The following is a 14,198-nucleotide window of genomic DNA, read 5'->3' as shown; positions in this document are numbered from 1 at the left end:
GACACACAAAGCTGTTTAGAAGCATATGCCTCCTTTTTAAACTAATCAGAGTTTGTTGTTTTGTCCAAACAAGGGACTGTGGTTAGTTTTAACAATAGTTTACCTGAAGAATCATGCAAACCCGATCATAACCCATGGCTTGAAGTTGGCTTGTTTGAACAAATGACAGTTAAAAATAACAACAGTTTGTCCTTGTTTGGATGTAACATCAAACTGTGGTTAGTGAAAACCTGAAGCCAGTACTTCCAGCCTCTTCACATCCATGCTGAAGGAGGAGAAGGGAGCGGGGAGTTCATGAGCCTGAGATTCATTCACATAGCACTAAACCATAGTTTAGCATTATGTCCAAATGCAGCATAAATGATTTCAGTCACTCTTCACCAGCTTTTCAAACCTTTTTCAGGCATCTACCCATCCTGGATAATACATTCACTAATACATTATTAGTGTAAGATAATACATTCACTGATATTTGTGAAATGTTCACTATAGAAAGGTCCAGGATGGAATTCATAATTCTTCATTCAGCATAGCTCTTTGATATCTGACATTAAATTTGCCTAGAACCATACAGCAAACATAGGAAGATGGGGAAGGAAACAACTTGATAGCTTCTAATTCAGTGAATACTCCCTGGTTATTTTTGTCAGTTGAAATAAAGGCTCTGAAAAAGAATAATACTTCATTCATCACATAATTCAGGTCTCAACACACATGCTTAACGGAATTGTCTTTTATGGGTGGCTTGCTTTTGACTTTTGAGGGCTGAATGATCTGGTGGTGGTTGCCTTAGTTTACCTGTCTGTGACATGGAAATAATAGCATTTCTCCCAGGAGCATTTTTGAGTTGCTGCCCAAACAGTAAAGCATTATTAATTTTTAGATTGATTAGCTTCTGTCAGGTACATGGGAAAATCGCATGTTGTTGGCAGCGCTTTGTGCTGTAAGTCGCTTTAACTCATTTACTTTCTTCCCCAGGTGCTTAAAGTGTGCAGATGCCCCCTGTCAGAAGAGCTGCCCAACTAATCTAGACATCAAGTCATTTATCACAAGTATTGCAAACAAGGTAAAAAAAGAAAGAAAAAAGTCTGGTTCACTAAGTAAATGAAAGGCAAAAGCTGCAGTTGCTGCATTTCTTTTTTGTATGATAGAATTACAGCCCTTATCTTTGTGTGTAGCTTAATGAAATAATGTTTAGAGCAGCTATTATAAAATTTAGCAGACTTTTCTTAATTGCATAATTATTCTTGCTACTTTCCTGTGGCGATATTGTACAATAAGTGCATAGCCAGTATGTACATTAAGTTGGTCCTTTCAAATAATTATATATCCTTTTATTTGCACGACTGTTGGCTTAGGCTGGACTTCTTTAATTGATATTATTTATTTAAAAATAGGTTCTTACAGAGTAGATTCACTGTAGAATTCTGTTAGGCTACTAAAACTGCAGGTTTATTTTTATTTCTTATAAAGATAATGTCTTCTCCTCTGAAAGCTCCAGTAATGTAAAAGAAGCTAAATGGTTTGTTGGGCTTATGCCATAAGTCTGTAGGAGGAGAGCTGAGATTGTCTTTTCCTAATTTCTTTTTTAGTTTACTTAAGAAGTAAAAAAAAAAAAGGCAACTTGCACTAAAGCTTGAAGTACAGAGCCATGTATATATATAAAAAAATGCTGTTCTTGTTTTTATTCCAAAAGATTCCTTTAAACAAAGCCTATTTTTCTTGTTTAGTGGCAAAACCTAGTTATGAGAGTATTAATAAGTAGCATCTACTTCAGATAATAGGATGGAATGGAACGAAGAAAGAGAATATTGATAGGTACTCAGTTTCAGCTTGACTGCATACTATGCGGTACATAGATGTGTATTGCAATGCAAAAATATAACCTTAAAGGGCCTTTTCAGACCTTACTTTATCTGTTGAATTTGACCCAGGTTTGGATTCATGCACTTCCTCCTCCTCCATCTTGCCAGGAATAGGAGGTAACAAGCAAACTGAGAGATCCACATTTATTTGATGTGGAGATTTCCCTGAATATGAGAGATCCCTTTAAATTCTGTTTCTCCATCTCTTAGGATTAGAGAGATCTCACCCAGGACTGAAACAGACACATTGGTTTGGAACCAAAGGTTCCTTTTGTCCAACAGGATAAATATTTTTGTCAAAGAACGACTCCTTCAGTTGGAGGAAGGAAACATTTGGATCCATCCTCAAACCATAGTAAGTCGGTACATTTTATTGCATATAAACTCCATCGGTTCTTACAATTTTGCCAGGAAAGGAACAGCAGCCACGACAAAAGATTAAAAAAAGAGATTAAACAAGCCAATCAAATCAATTCATCATATACAGAACTTATAGCAACAGTTTTTAGGACCTTTGCTCTAATCGTTTTGGTAGCAACAGTGAATAAAGTTACTTGAGTGGTTACATAAGAATCCATATCTACAAGTAATTTACATATTTTGGTCCACCAAAGTTCTGTCAGACAATTCTCCCAACAAAGGGGCAAAGGATCTTTTTTCTGTGACCGACATACAAGTCACAGGAGAATACATAACGAATAATGTTCTCTATTTTTGGAGCCCCTCCTCTACAAAGACATTGAAATATTTGCATACCTCCCATTGAAATATGAAGAAGGCATAGTCTGGAAGCATAATTCAATAAATGCCCTCCTGAGCTCAGAATGGGTCAAGGAAATAAAATAATGCGAGAAAAATAACTCACCCCTTTAAAGATGGTACTAAAACCTGTTTGTTGAACGGCTTCCACATCTTCATTAGCATCCTGTGAATGTAACAATCTCTAATTTTAACTTTTGATCCGCTTAAATGAAAGGAAGCCAATGAGAGAGAAAAAATGGTCCAATCTTTAAACACTGGGAAAAGCCCAGCCACCCATAAGAACATAAGAAGAACCATGCTGGATCAGACCAAGGGTCCATCTAGTCCAGTGTTCTGTTTACACAGTAGCCAGCCATCTTCTTCTGTTCTGGATAATAAAGTTTGGCCAGATGGGATCCAACCTGTTACTCCAGATTCACTTTATACCATAGTGAGGAAAGAGGGTGAGGAAATACATAAGACTAAAGCCTGGTCTTGCTCTCATTCTGGGTGGAATCTTGAGGGTAAAGAATAGTTTGAGCAGATCGTATTGTAAATACCAAAGCGAGTTAGGGTGCAATCCTAAGTAGATAGGCGGCCACCTCCAACCTCGGAGGCGACCACCTATTCAAAGCAAGGCAGGAGAGGCATGGGGGGATCGGGCCTCTCCTGCCTTGCTCTTTTTTGCTAGACAGCCATTTTTGGCTGGCTAGCAGCGGGAACACCCCCCAGCCCAGCCCCTTTTCAGTCACTATGTGCTTGTCTTCTGAGCGCGTAGGACAGGACTTCGTGCTGCCTCAGAGGCAGTGCGGAGGGGGGAGGTCGGTTCTCTGGGAACTGGCCTCAGGGCATGGACTCCTTGGTCGGTTCCTGGAATAGACCATATCCTATGGCCCGCTAGACAGTGTCTAGCGGGCCATAGGATTGCTCTCTTAATGGCTAAAAACATTCTGATAACAGTTATTGTTCGATGAGGAGATGTAATTTGCATCTGGGTATCCGTTAGCCTCCCCCTCCATATTGTGACCACATTCTAAATTGGGCCTTCTCATGGCTCCTTTTAGAAGAACAAAAATATTGTATTGGAAGAGCTAGTCACAGCACTACACAACACATGTAGTTTGGGCCTTAAATAATCAAACATTCAAGTATATTGCAGTTTATGTTTTCAAGGCCTTCATAAATGTCTGCAATGATGGAGCATGGCGGACCTCCGATAGCAGCTTGTTCCAAAGCTGTGGGGCCACTGCAGAGAAGGCCCTCCCATCTGTGCTCACCCACCTGACTGCTCGCACAGATGGGCAGATGAGAAGGGCCTCTCTTTCTGATCTTAAAGTGCATCTTAGAAGGAGCCAACCTTCTGATGTCCATGCGTTTGGGTGCATGAGTGAATTTTTAAGAGCCTTAAACTATTCTTTCACAGTCTTTTTGACCCTGGAAGATAATGTCAGCCAGCTCCCATTCCATGGGAACATTGACTAGTTCCCATGCCTCCAATTGCATGGAGGATCCTCCAGGAGCATGATCAGCTCCCGCTTCACCCAGTGGGTGGAGGTCAGGCAGGTGTAATATCAGGGTGGGTCCAGGAAGCACAATCCCCTCCCTCCACCACACCTTAACCCCTCCACATGAACAGGGCTTTTAAGTAAGTGTATCTGGGGGGGGGGGTATGTGGGGCAGTACTCAGACTCCCACTACATGCCAGTTTGTTTCCTTATCCATGGTCCCTCACTAAGTGGGATGCAGCTTGACTCTCAGGCATTAATTGAAGCCGCTTTCGTTCCAACAGCCTATTTTGATGGTGATGTCTAGCAAATGCTCTCCTTTGTATTTAAGGGCTTTATTGCATGTAGTGTGTGTTGTTGGAGAAACTACTGTAGCAATCATAAAAGGTCAGGGATTCTTGTTCTCTGAAGCCTGAGGCATTTCAGATATTTGCGGGTCTTGCACAATGTACTCTGTTCTAGTCTACATTGCACTGCCTGTAGACCTCAACTTGGCAAGGAAGGGGTGGGAGTAGGGGGATGCCTTTCTGGGTTGAGAGGGTAATTGAGTTGCCAGGTTCAATGAGCCTTGAGCCTCTTCGGGGGAAAAAGATGTTGCTGGTGTTGGCTAGACTGTAGTTGATTTCTATGATTCTGTAAAGTCTAGGCCAAAACTTCCTTTCATTCCTTTTCATACACAGCCCTGCTTTCCAAAGTGTGCAAACTATTCTGCTGTGTCTTTCCAGTCAATATTCACAGTAATGTTCACACAGACTATTGCTATTGTGTATCTCAGTAGGTGAGACGCAGCTTTAGATTCCCCATACTGTGAATCGTTTGGGGGCGGGGGCGGGGGGGGGCAACAAACACGTATTTTGTCACTACATAGACAGTTTGCTACTGAAGATCAGACATGTAAGGAAATAATTTTGCTGAGAAGCTTGAAGGGATCATAATTTATTCATGCTTTCACCAGAGACAGGCCCTGTTAAAAAGCAAATGTTTGTTCAGTGTAAGAGAGAGAAACAAAGTGAGAGGATGGATGCGATGTTGTTCATTACTTCCCATTCGTTCCAATGGGGCTTGCTGGCCATGTGCCATCCCAGATCCTCATGTCCAAGGGTTCAAACATCCAGGCAGTCAGTGGGGCATGCTGGTCATGTGTCAGAGCTCTGGATCCTCATAAGGGTGGAAAAATCCAGGCAGACAGTGGGGCTTGCCAATCATGTGCTCATAGAATCATAGAATAGTAGGGTTGGAAAGGGCCTACAAGGCCATCGAGTCCAACTCCCTGCTCAATGCAGGAATCCAAGTCAGAGCATCCCTGACAGATGGCTGTCCAGCCTCATCTTGAATGCCTCCAGTGTGGGAGAGCCCACCACCTCCCTAGGTAATTGGTTCCATTGTCGTATTGCTCTAACTGTCAGGACGTTTTTCTTGATGTTCAGCTGGAATCTGGCTTCCTGTAACTTGAGCCCATTATTCTGTGTCCTGCACCCTGGGATGATGGAGAAGAGATCCTGGCCTTCCTCTCTGTGACAACCTTTCAAGTACTTAAAGAGCGCTATCATATCTCCCCCCAGCCTTCTCTTCTCAAGGCTAAACATGCCCAGTTCTTTCCATCTCTCTTCATAGGGCTTTGTTTCCAGTCCCCTGATCATCTTTGTTGCCCTCCTCTGACCCCTCTCCGGTTTGTCTGCATCCTTCTTAAAATGTGGTGCCCAGAACTGGACACAGTACTCCAGATGAGGCCTAACCAGTGCTGAGTAGAGGGGAACTAGTACTTCCTGGGATTTGGAAGCCGTGCTTCTATTAATGCAGCCCAAAATAGCATTTGCCTTTTTTGCAGCCACATCACATTGTTGGCTCATATTCAGCTTGTGAATGCTAGAGCGCCAGATTATCACACCCAAGGGTGCAAACATCCAGGCATTCAGTGGGGCATGCTGGTCAGTCACTGGGTTGTGCTGGTCATGTGTCAGAGGTCTGGATCCTCATAAGGGTGGAAAAATCCAGGCAGTCAGTGGGGCTTGCTGATCATGTGCTGGAGCTCCAGATTATCATATCAGAGGGTGCAAACATCCAGGCAGTCAGTGGGGTGTGCTGGTCAGTCAGTGGGGTGTGCTGGTCATGTGTCAGAGCTCTGGATCCTCATAAGGGTGGAAAAATCCAGGCAGTCAGTGGGGCTCGCCGATCACGTGCTGGAGCTCCAGATCATCACATCCAAAGGTGCAAAAATCCAGGCACTGTGTTACAACAGGTACATGGAGGAAAATTTGTTCCTTTTGCCTGATGTGCTGAAGAGAGCAGTAAGCAAATTTCTAGTCTTTCCATGTGTTCTGTGGCTGGGGAGGGGTTACCCCCTCAGGGTTTTTAAAATAGTCTTTTTGTACTTCTGCACATCTTGGGATTCCCCCGAGTATGCTGATAGCTCCCTCTTATTTCTCTGTGGCTCCATTTGGGTTCCATTTCTGTCAGCAGCAGCACCCCCCCCTCCAATTTTCACTATTGTTGTTTTCTTTCTTCCTCCACTTTTGGATGTTCTTAAATTTAACCAGCACCCACTCACTGGAGGAAGGGCTCCTTAGTCAGAGGCTAGGAGTTCTAGGTAATCATGAATGTTGGCATCTCTCAATTAGGCAGTGTGTGAAAGAAAGGGGTTGGAGGAAGACCAGAACACAATAGCAGGAACAGGGATCTCTCTTGTCACGGGTGCAGCCACCTCTCTGACTCTTCCTTCTGCCAATGTGCTGACTCCTAAAATTATATATTTCTGCCTACCTTGTATTCAGTGAAAGCCCTGAGCATGGAAAAGAACAGCCATAAAGGACATTATTTGTGTGCAGTGACTTTTCAGGTTTATCAGTCAGTATCTTTTCTTTTCCATGTTGTACATGGAACTACAGGTTTTTTCTATATCGGCCTTCATGGCAGTGTCCCGTCCCCTGCCCCTGGCCATATTTTGAAAATATAAGTGTTAGATTTTATGTTTTCAAAATACAGGGCAATGACCATTATTGCTTTTTATCCCAGTAGATCACAGTGCAGCCTGAACTCTGTTTTGCACCTAGCCGAAACTAATGAAGTCTGCCTACTATATCCTGCATCCCTTGTTAAGACTGCTACATATTGCAGGCTTTGCGGTACCAACATTATGCTCAGCTTCTCTCTTGCCCATCACCCCCACTTTTTGTGTGTGTGCTTAACATCCAACATGTAGAAGATTTCTGGAGACCTCTAAAGATTGCTCACTACTTTGTGACATTTTATTAAGTCCTAATAAAAGTATTACCCATTTAGTATTCCAACAGATATACTGTTCTAATTTCCTTCCTTCCTTCTGTCCTTCATTCCATTGTTTTCCCCTCCCTCTGAATTTTATCACATTTGTCCCTTTCCACTCCCCTCCAGTATTAATTTGCCTTATTTACCTGTTTTTCATTCCTCTGGTGTATGCCTCCTGGTTTCTCACCTACTCTTTCACTTCTCCCTCTCCCTCTAATTATTTATTACTTCTGCTTCCTTTTCTTCTCTCTCCCCTTTTCCTCTGTTTTGTGTTTAATTCTTTCATTTAAGATTTAAAATGTAATGAAACACAGACGTTAGACACAAGAGGGCCTGTTCTCAAAATGACAGCTCAAATTGTGCATGCAAATTGGAGACTGTGTGTGAAAGTCTGTACTCATTTGCACAAGCCATGCGCGCTCATGCATGCCATTTAAAACCGCTACATTTAATTTTAATAAGTGGGGCTTCAAGAAAGTGTCTTTAATTTTAGATACAGGATAGATGTCACCCACATGCCATTGAAAATTGTTGCCAAAAATCACCTGCCAGAGTTCAGAAGCAAAATGATACAAGGAATCGTTAATATGAAGAGCTGATTATTATTTTTTTTTTTTAAAGAAACTAAAGCTGCTATGCACTGAGTTATAATTACATAGAAATCTGCATTTTAATTAACCTTTCTAAAAGGATTTCTAGGGCACTGGGTTTTTGAAAGTTGGGTTTTATTCAGTTTTTTTTTTTTCCCTGTTCATCTTGATCTTTTTCCAGGTCACTAAGTACAAAAGCATTCAGAAGAAAAGTAGGGATGTTGTTAATGTATTTGAAACACTGACTTTTCTTAAGATGTCTATCAGTACTTAATGTACTAGGATGGCTGACAGCTGGTTTTGGTTGCCATAGTGTAATTATGTAGAATAGGCTGTCTCAATGACACCGCTTCAATGAAAGAATATTTTGCCTTCGAGATGACAAAGACTAAAATGACAGTACAAGAACCAACTTATGGTTCTTTTTCGTTAGCCGTGTGAAACTGTGAAACTGTTTTGATGACGCAAGTCAAATGATGTGATGTAAAGATCAGTGGCAAAATAATAGACATACTGATATCCTGTCACTGTTTCCATTCATTCTGTTCTCCCTCTTCCATTTTAGACTGTAATCTGAGTTACTGGAATTTAAACTAATAATAATAATAAAAAAAACCCTTACAATAATCTTACATTAGTTTGAAGCTCAGTACTTTTCATTCCCAAATTCAAAGCACACATCTTATCCCTAAATGTGTTTAGTACAACATTTAGGCTGCAATCCTGTGCTCACTTATCTGTGAAAAAGTCCTACTGAATATAGTGGGACTTACTTCTGAGTACTATGTGTGGGTTTGCAGTGTTAGACCATGTTCACACATAACAATAAGCCATGAATTGTGGTTTATTAAACTTCAAGTTGAATGAGCAGCATTTGCTCCCATTTCACCCCTGCCTTCATGTGAGCTGGAAGACAAATCAGGCAGAGATAATTTAGTGTCATGTCTGAACCCAGGATTGTGGTTTATTATGGCCAAACAACCCAGAATCAAAAGCCAGCTTTAAACCAGGGTTTGTTGTTGCCTTACAAATCCTGGCTTCTACAGGCACAATAAGCCACAATCTAAGGTTCAGACATCACCCTAAGCTGTCCTTGCCTGGTTTGTTTACCTGCTTACACAAAGGGAGGAGCAAAGTAGGAGCAAACAGACAGCATGCAGCAGCATGGTGCTCATTCAAATTGTGGTTTAATAAGCCATGTGGTGTAATAAACTACCCTTCCTGGCTTGGAAATGATTGGGTGGGAAGGATCTATGCAACTTGCCCACCCAGATAGGAAGCTGCCTTATAGCAATTCAGACCATTGGTCCATCTAGTTCAGTATTGGCAGTGGCTTTCCAGGTAGGGGTCTTTGTCAGGGCTACTTGGAGATACAGGAAAATTAATCTGGATCCTTCTCTGTGCAAAACATAAGCTCTACCACTGAGCTGTGGCCCTTTGTGCTTCCTGGATTAAAACATTACTTTCAGGGGTGTGAGAAGAAGCCACAGCGAATTGCTTATGCGTCTCTGATAGTAAGTTTGAATGGGGCCTTAGAGAAGTGGTCCATTTTAGAGGCAGTAGTTTCCAGCTCCAGGCTATCATACTCATGGATTCTTTCTTAGAAGCACATTTTCCTGAAATGAGGGATATATGAGAAATTTCTTTCAGTTTGTTTTTGATCAGGATTTACCCAGTTTGCACCTTCCAGAGCAAACATGGACTAGGATGCAATCTGCTGCTGAAGTCTGTACATTCCCAGGCTTGCAATCTGATTCGCAGACCCAAAAAACTGTGTTTGACTGCATGCATCCATTTGAAAAATGCGCACAAATACACTTTAATCAATTGGAGAAGAATCTGTGCATTTCAAAGATAGGCACAATTGATGCGTACATTTGGAAAAATACCCACAAAAATACGCATGGATTTTCACGCGGAAAAAAAAAAAGCTTGCAATCTGATACAAACTCAAGTTGGAATGAGCTTCAAGATGGAATTTGGAGACCTTTGATGAGCTCAGGTTTTGCTGATTTGCACATCCCTAACTGAAATTAGCAGGATTTACTTCCCTGTAAAAGGTGTTTGGGGTTCTTGTCCCAGTTTGTCAGCCATTGGTTCCATTCTCATTATGCTGAACACAGTCACGTTATGCAGTTGACAAAGCTACAATATCAGGAACTCTGTGTGTGCAATATAAGTAATGGGTGCAGGTATTGGAGGAAAATCTAAATGGTATGAGCATTTCCTGATAGAAAACGCAATTTCTTCTGCTCTAACGGTATTGATCCTACATCTTTTAATAGGTTTTCTCAAGTAAAAACATTCTCATTTACATGCATATTATGTAATGCTTCCAAGTGATACATGTGAAGATCCACCTCTGCTTGCTACCAGTTATTGATGTCTGTTTAAGGCTAGCTTCTGTTCTCTTGGTTACCAATGCAGTACTTATTGACATTTTGATAAAGGAAACCACAAAACATCCTATCCACTTAGATGCATGCCTTCCTGTGGAATTGCCCAGGAGAAGGCATTTTATAAACAAAGCATGAGCAGGCATCTATTTAATTAAAAACATTTACAAAGCATTTGAGTTGCAAGCCCATTTTTACTTGATGAATAATGGTAAACGTCAGACTTCTCTGAATAATCATAATTCATTTCGGGACCTATCTTCCTGATGCAGGCATGGAGTTTTGCTGCCTACTTCATGTTCAGTGAAATCTTTTTAGGTGGGTTTTGTGGCATGCTTTAGAAGGGCTGTAGTGTAGCGACTGCAGTAAACTGTGTTCCTGAGGAATGTGATTTTGTGTCCCACTTGGTCCTCCCCAAAGTGGGTAGCTCCAGTTCATCCTGTGTTCAAAAGGATCCTAAGGTAAAAGGAATGTAAGCTAAAGAGACCCAAGTTGGGGAAGCTAATGGCAGTTGAGTAGGAGGCTGGCCAGAAGTGGGCAACTGTGGGAGGACTAGGGCCCATTTTTGCCCCCCACGGCTGCACCTCTGAAAATAATTAAATAAAAAAAAATCAGTAGTTTGCCACCAAAATTTAGCAGCAAACTGCTCTGTAGCACTATAGAGCACTACAAGGGTTAAACTTAGCTTGCTTTCTGCTAGGCTACAGAGCACAAAAATGATCAAATGTGGCTTGTAAAAAAGTTTCATTTGTTTCCTGTAGCATTCCATAGTGGTATGGATGCCTTTTAAAAAATTAATTAATTAATCCACTACCTCTAAATTAATTAATCCACCACCATGGCAGGGGATGTACTGGCATAGGTGGGGGCTGTATATAATATTAAGTAGATATGAAGAATAATTTTGGAAATGTGTGTGTGTGTGGTGGTGGTGGTAGAAACAAACTCTCTCTGTTCAGAAATCCATACAAGCCAGCCGAAGCCCTCTCAATTCTCATTTGGCTTGTAATAGGGGTAGTCGTATGTTCTACTTTATAGAGGGCAGTCCTCTATTTGAAGACATCCTCCTTTTTCCATCTATCCCCTTTCAGAAGATTTGTGCAAGAGTGTAGATATTTGCCCACTAAAATTCAGTGGGGAAAATAGGTTTATCAGTGGCTTTTAGCCATGACCACTAAATGGCACCTCTATGTATGGATTCAAAAACTTTGATTGCTGGATGCTAGGAGCAAAGAGGAGAAGGCTGTCAGTATGAGCCCCTTCTTGCAGGCTTCCCAGGGCATCTGTCTGGCTGCTGTTAGCAGTAGAACTCTGGACTACATTATTTTTGGCTTAGTCCTGCAAGGCATTTCTTATTCACAGCATGTTCTAAATAGAGAGCAGAATGGAAACAATCTGAGCAAGGCCAGATGTGACTGTCACTGTAGAGAATCTAGAAATGCTGTCAAGCCCCACATAGGGAAGTGGTGAAGGCTACAAACATAGGGCATGGTGGAGGCTACAAATGTCAGAACTAGAGTAGAATTTCTTCCTGATGGCAAGAATCCTGAAAGAGGAGCTAACCCTATAGGCTTACCCCAAAGAACGGAGAGGATGGACTATAGCTCAGTGCTAGAGCAAAGGCTGGATATGCCTGATCTCATCTGATTTTGGAAGCTAAGCAGGGTCAGCACTGGTTAGTACTTGGATGGGTGACTGCCTTGGAATCAGGCTTCCTACATGGAGCATGGGATTGGATTTGATGGTCCAATCCCCTTCCAACCCTATGATTCTATGTGTATGTGTAATATGCTTTGCGTGCGGAAGTTCTCAGATACAGTCTTGCATCCCCAGCTAAAAAGATCAGGTAGATGTTTGTTTGTTTATTACATTTATATCCCACCTTTCTTCCCTCATGGAACTCAAGGCGTCTACATGTGGTTCCCAGGTGGTCACCCCTCCAAGCACTGATCAGACCCAAACCTGCTTAGCTTCAGCAAGGTGGCTCCCTCACATGCCTTCAGAGTATGCCCTGGGATCTTAATGGGAAACAACCCAGCCTAAGACCCTGGAGAGCTGCTTCCATTAGAGTAAACAGTACTGGCCTTGATGGACCAATGGTGTAAGTTAATAACAGGCAGCTTCCTAACATTTTTGGTCCTTGCCAGCTGCATCCTGTGTTTTTGCTTTGACAGTCCTGACGCCAACAGGAAAAAGAAAATTCATTCCTCCCAAGGGTATATAGTTCACCAATTCTGTTTGGTGAAACTCTGTCCATTCCCTTTTCATATTGTGGCTAGTGTTGTGTACAACAGCATTTTCAAGTGTTATTTTCCTTATATTGTAATAGCCTTGACTTGCACAATTCATAATTAACAGTTCAGGGGGGGGGAAGAAATCCTTTCTAATCCCAGTGGGGTCTTGAGACTAATTAATATAACTTGAGAGACTAAGCAACATTTCTTCCCAGCATAGCATGCCACCTTTAGATGTCAGTGACTTGCTCACAGCTTCCTGGATCTTAATAGAAAATCACTATCTTATATAGGCTTGTTAATATGCTAAGAACTTTACCATTCTTGGTGACATCCAGCGCTATTTCTCCTGTTGATCAGCTTGGTGACTTACCCCATATTTTCCAAGCAGAAATCGAGCCCTTGGAACTGCTGTGGCTCTTCTCAATGCCTTCATCATTACAGCTGCCATAATAATTAACATGGGCTATAACTAGTCATATTGTAGGTAAATTTAGCAGGCATCAGTTTGGGCAACACTTTCCACTGAATTGTTTATGGGAGACAACCATGCTTATCTGGAGCTCTTTATTAGAGTCTCTAATTAGTCTATTAATCTCTATTAGCCTCTAATTGAGATCCTTTCTTATTTCTGGGTTCTTTATGTCCCCACTTTCCCCCCCAACTCACTTTATATGACTCTTTCAAACAAGACAATAATGGTGACACATTTCATATTTTATTTATGATTTTATTCTGCCCATTTAGGTAGGATACGGAAGGTATGACTGTACTGTTTTTACCTTTCAGTTCTTGTGAAAGTAGTTCTTTTGCCATCATGTTGGACATGTTGGTGAAAGAGCTGGTGGATGTTTTCAGGGCTAATGCCATCAGAATAACCATTAAGGACATTGTTTAGTCAGTATGCAATTATTCATGTTTGGTCATTCAATTAATCCTTGATATTTTGATATTTTTTATGAGCTCTGAAATAGTTTAAATAGAACTACAAGATGTATCAACTGAAATCCAGTGCAGAATTAGGCCTGTTGGGCTATCCTCTTTAATTCATTCACTGTATTACTGTGTTAGTCTTTAATAGTGTGGGAGCCCATGATGCACATCTCACTGTAGTTGCACAGTCCATATAAAATGTACATAATGGCTTTAAATTCAATGAATAATGCATCTTGGCATAAATTTAATCACAATAACAATCCAGTAACAGAGGAAAACAATCAACATTTGAATTTACATAATGGAAGTATTCTAATGAAGATGCCACACAAGTATATTAGGATGTTAAAATTTGTCTTTTAACTATTAAATAATTAATTGTGTTTTGGAGGAAAGTACAGGGGGAAAACAAACAAACAAATAGCCACCTGTTGAATTGGTTGCAATTTGATTTCCAAAAAGAACATTTAGTTAATAAATTAAAATGATTCCTGATTTGCATGTACTGATTTGGCACTTACAAGTAAATACCTTTTTGATTTCAGCCTTAGTGTAAAAAACATCTGGTTTGATATTTAACTTTCATCATGTACTAAGAGGCTTTAGCATTTTGACAAATAAATTAAGCTATATTTTCATGCATTACTTCCTTTAAAATTATAGTAGC

General features: G+C 41.1%; 1 protein-coding gene across 7 annotated transcripts in view; it reads left to right on the top strand.

The window, feature by feature from the left end:
• Positions 1-14,198, top strand: part of DPYD (dihydropyrimidine dehydrogenase) — a 761,638-nt gene that overhangs the window by 200,017 nt on the left and 547,423 nt on the right. For 6 of the 7 annotated variants that reach the window (XM_084851877.1, XM_084851875.1, XM_084851880.1 and 3 more), the window contains one exon: positions 979-1,066. In XM_084851877.1, the coding sequence (XP_084708003.1) occupies positions 979-1,066 (88 nt within the window). The other variant, XM_084851882.1, reaches the window with a different exon arrangement.

Source organism: Heloderma suspectum, chromosome 4 (assembly GCF_057233095.1).
Source record: "Heloderma suspectum isolate Gila_16-S chromosome 4, 16-S_ref, whole genome shotgun sequence".
Lineage (NCBI taxonomy): Eukaryota > Metazoa > Chordata > Lepidosauria > Squamata > Helodermatidae > Heloderma > Heloderma suspectum.
This window is presented reverse-complemented; position numbering and strand designations above follow the sequence as displayed.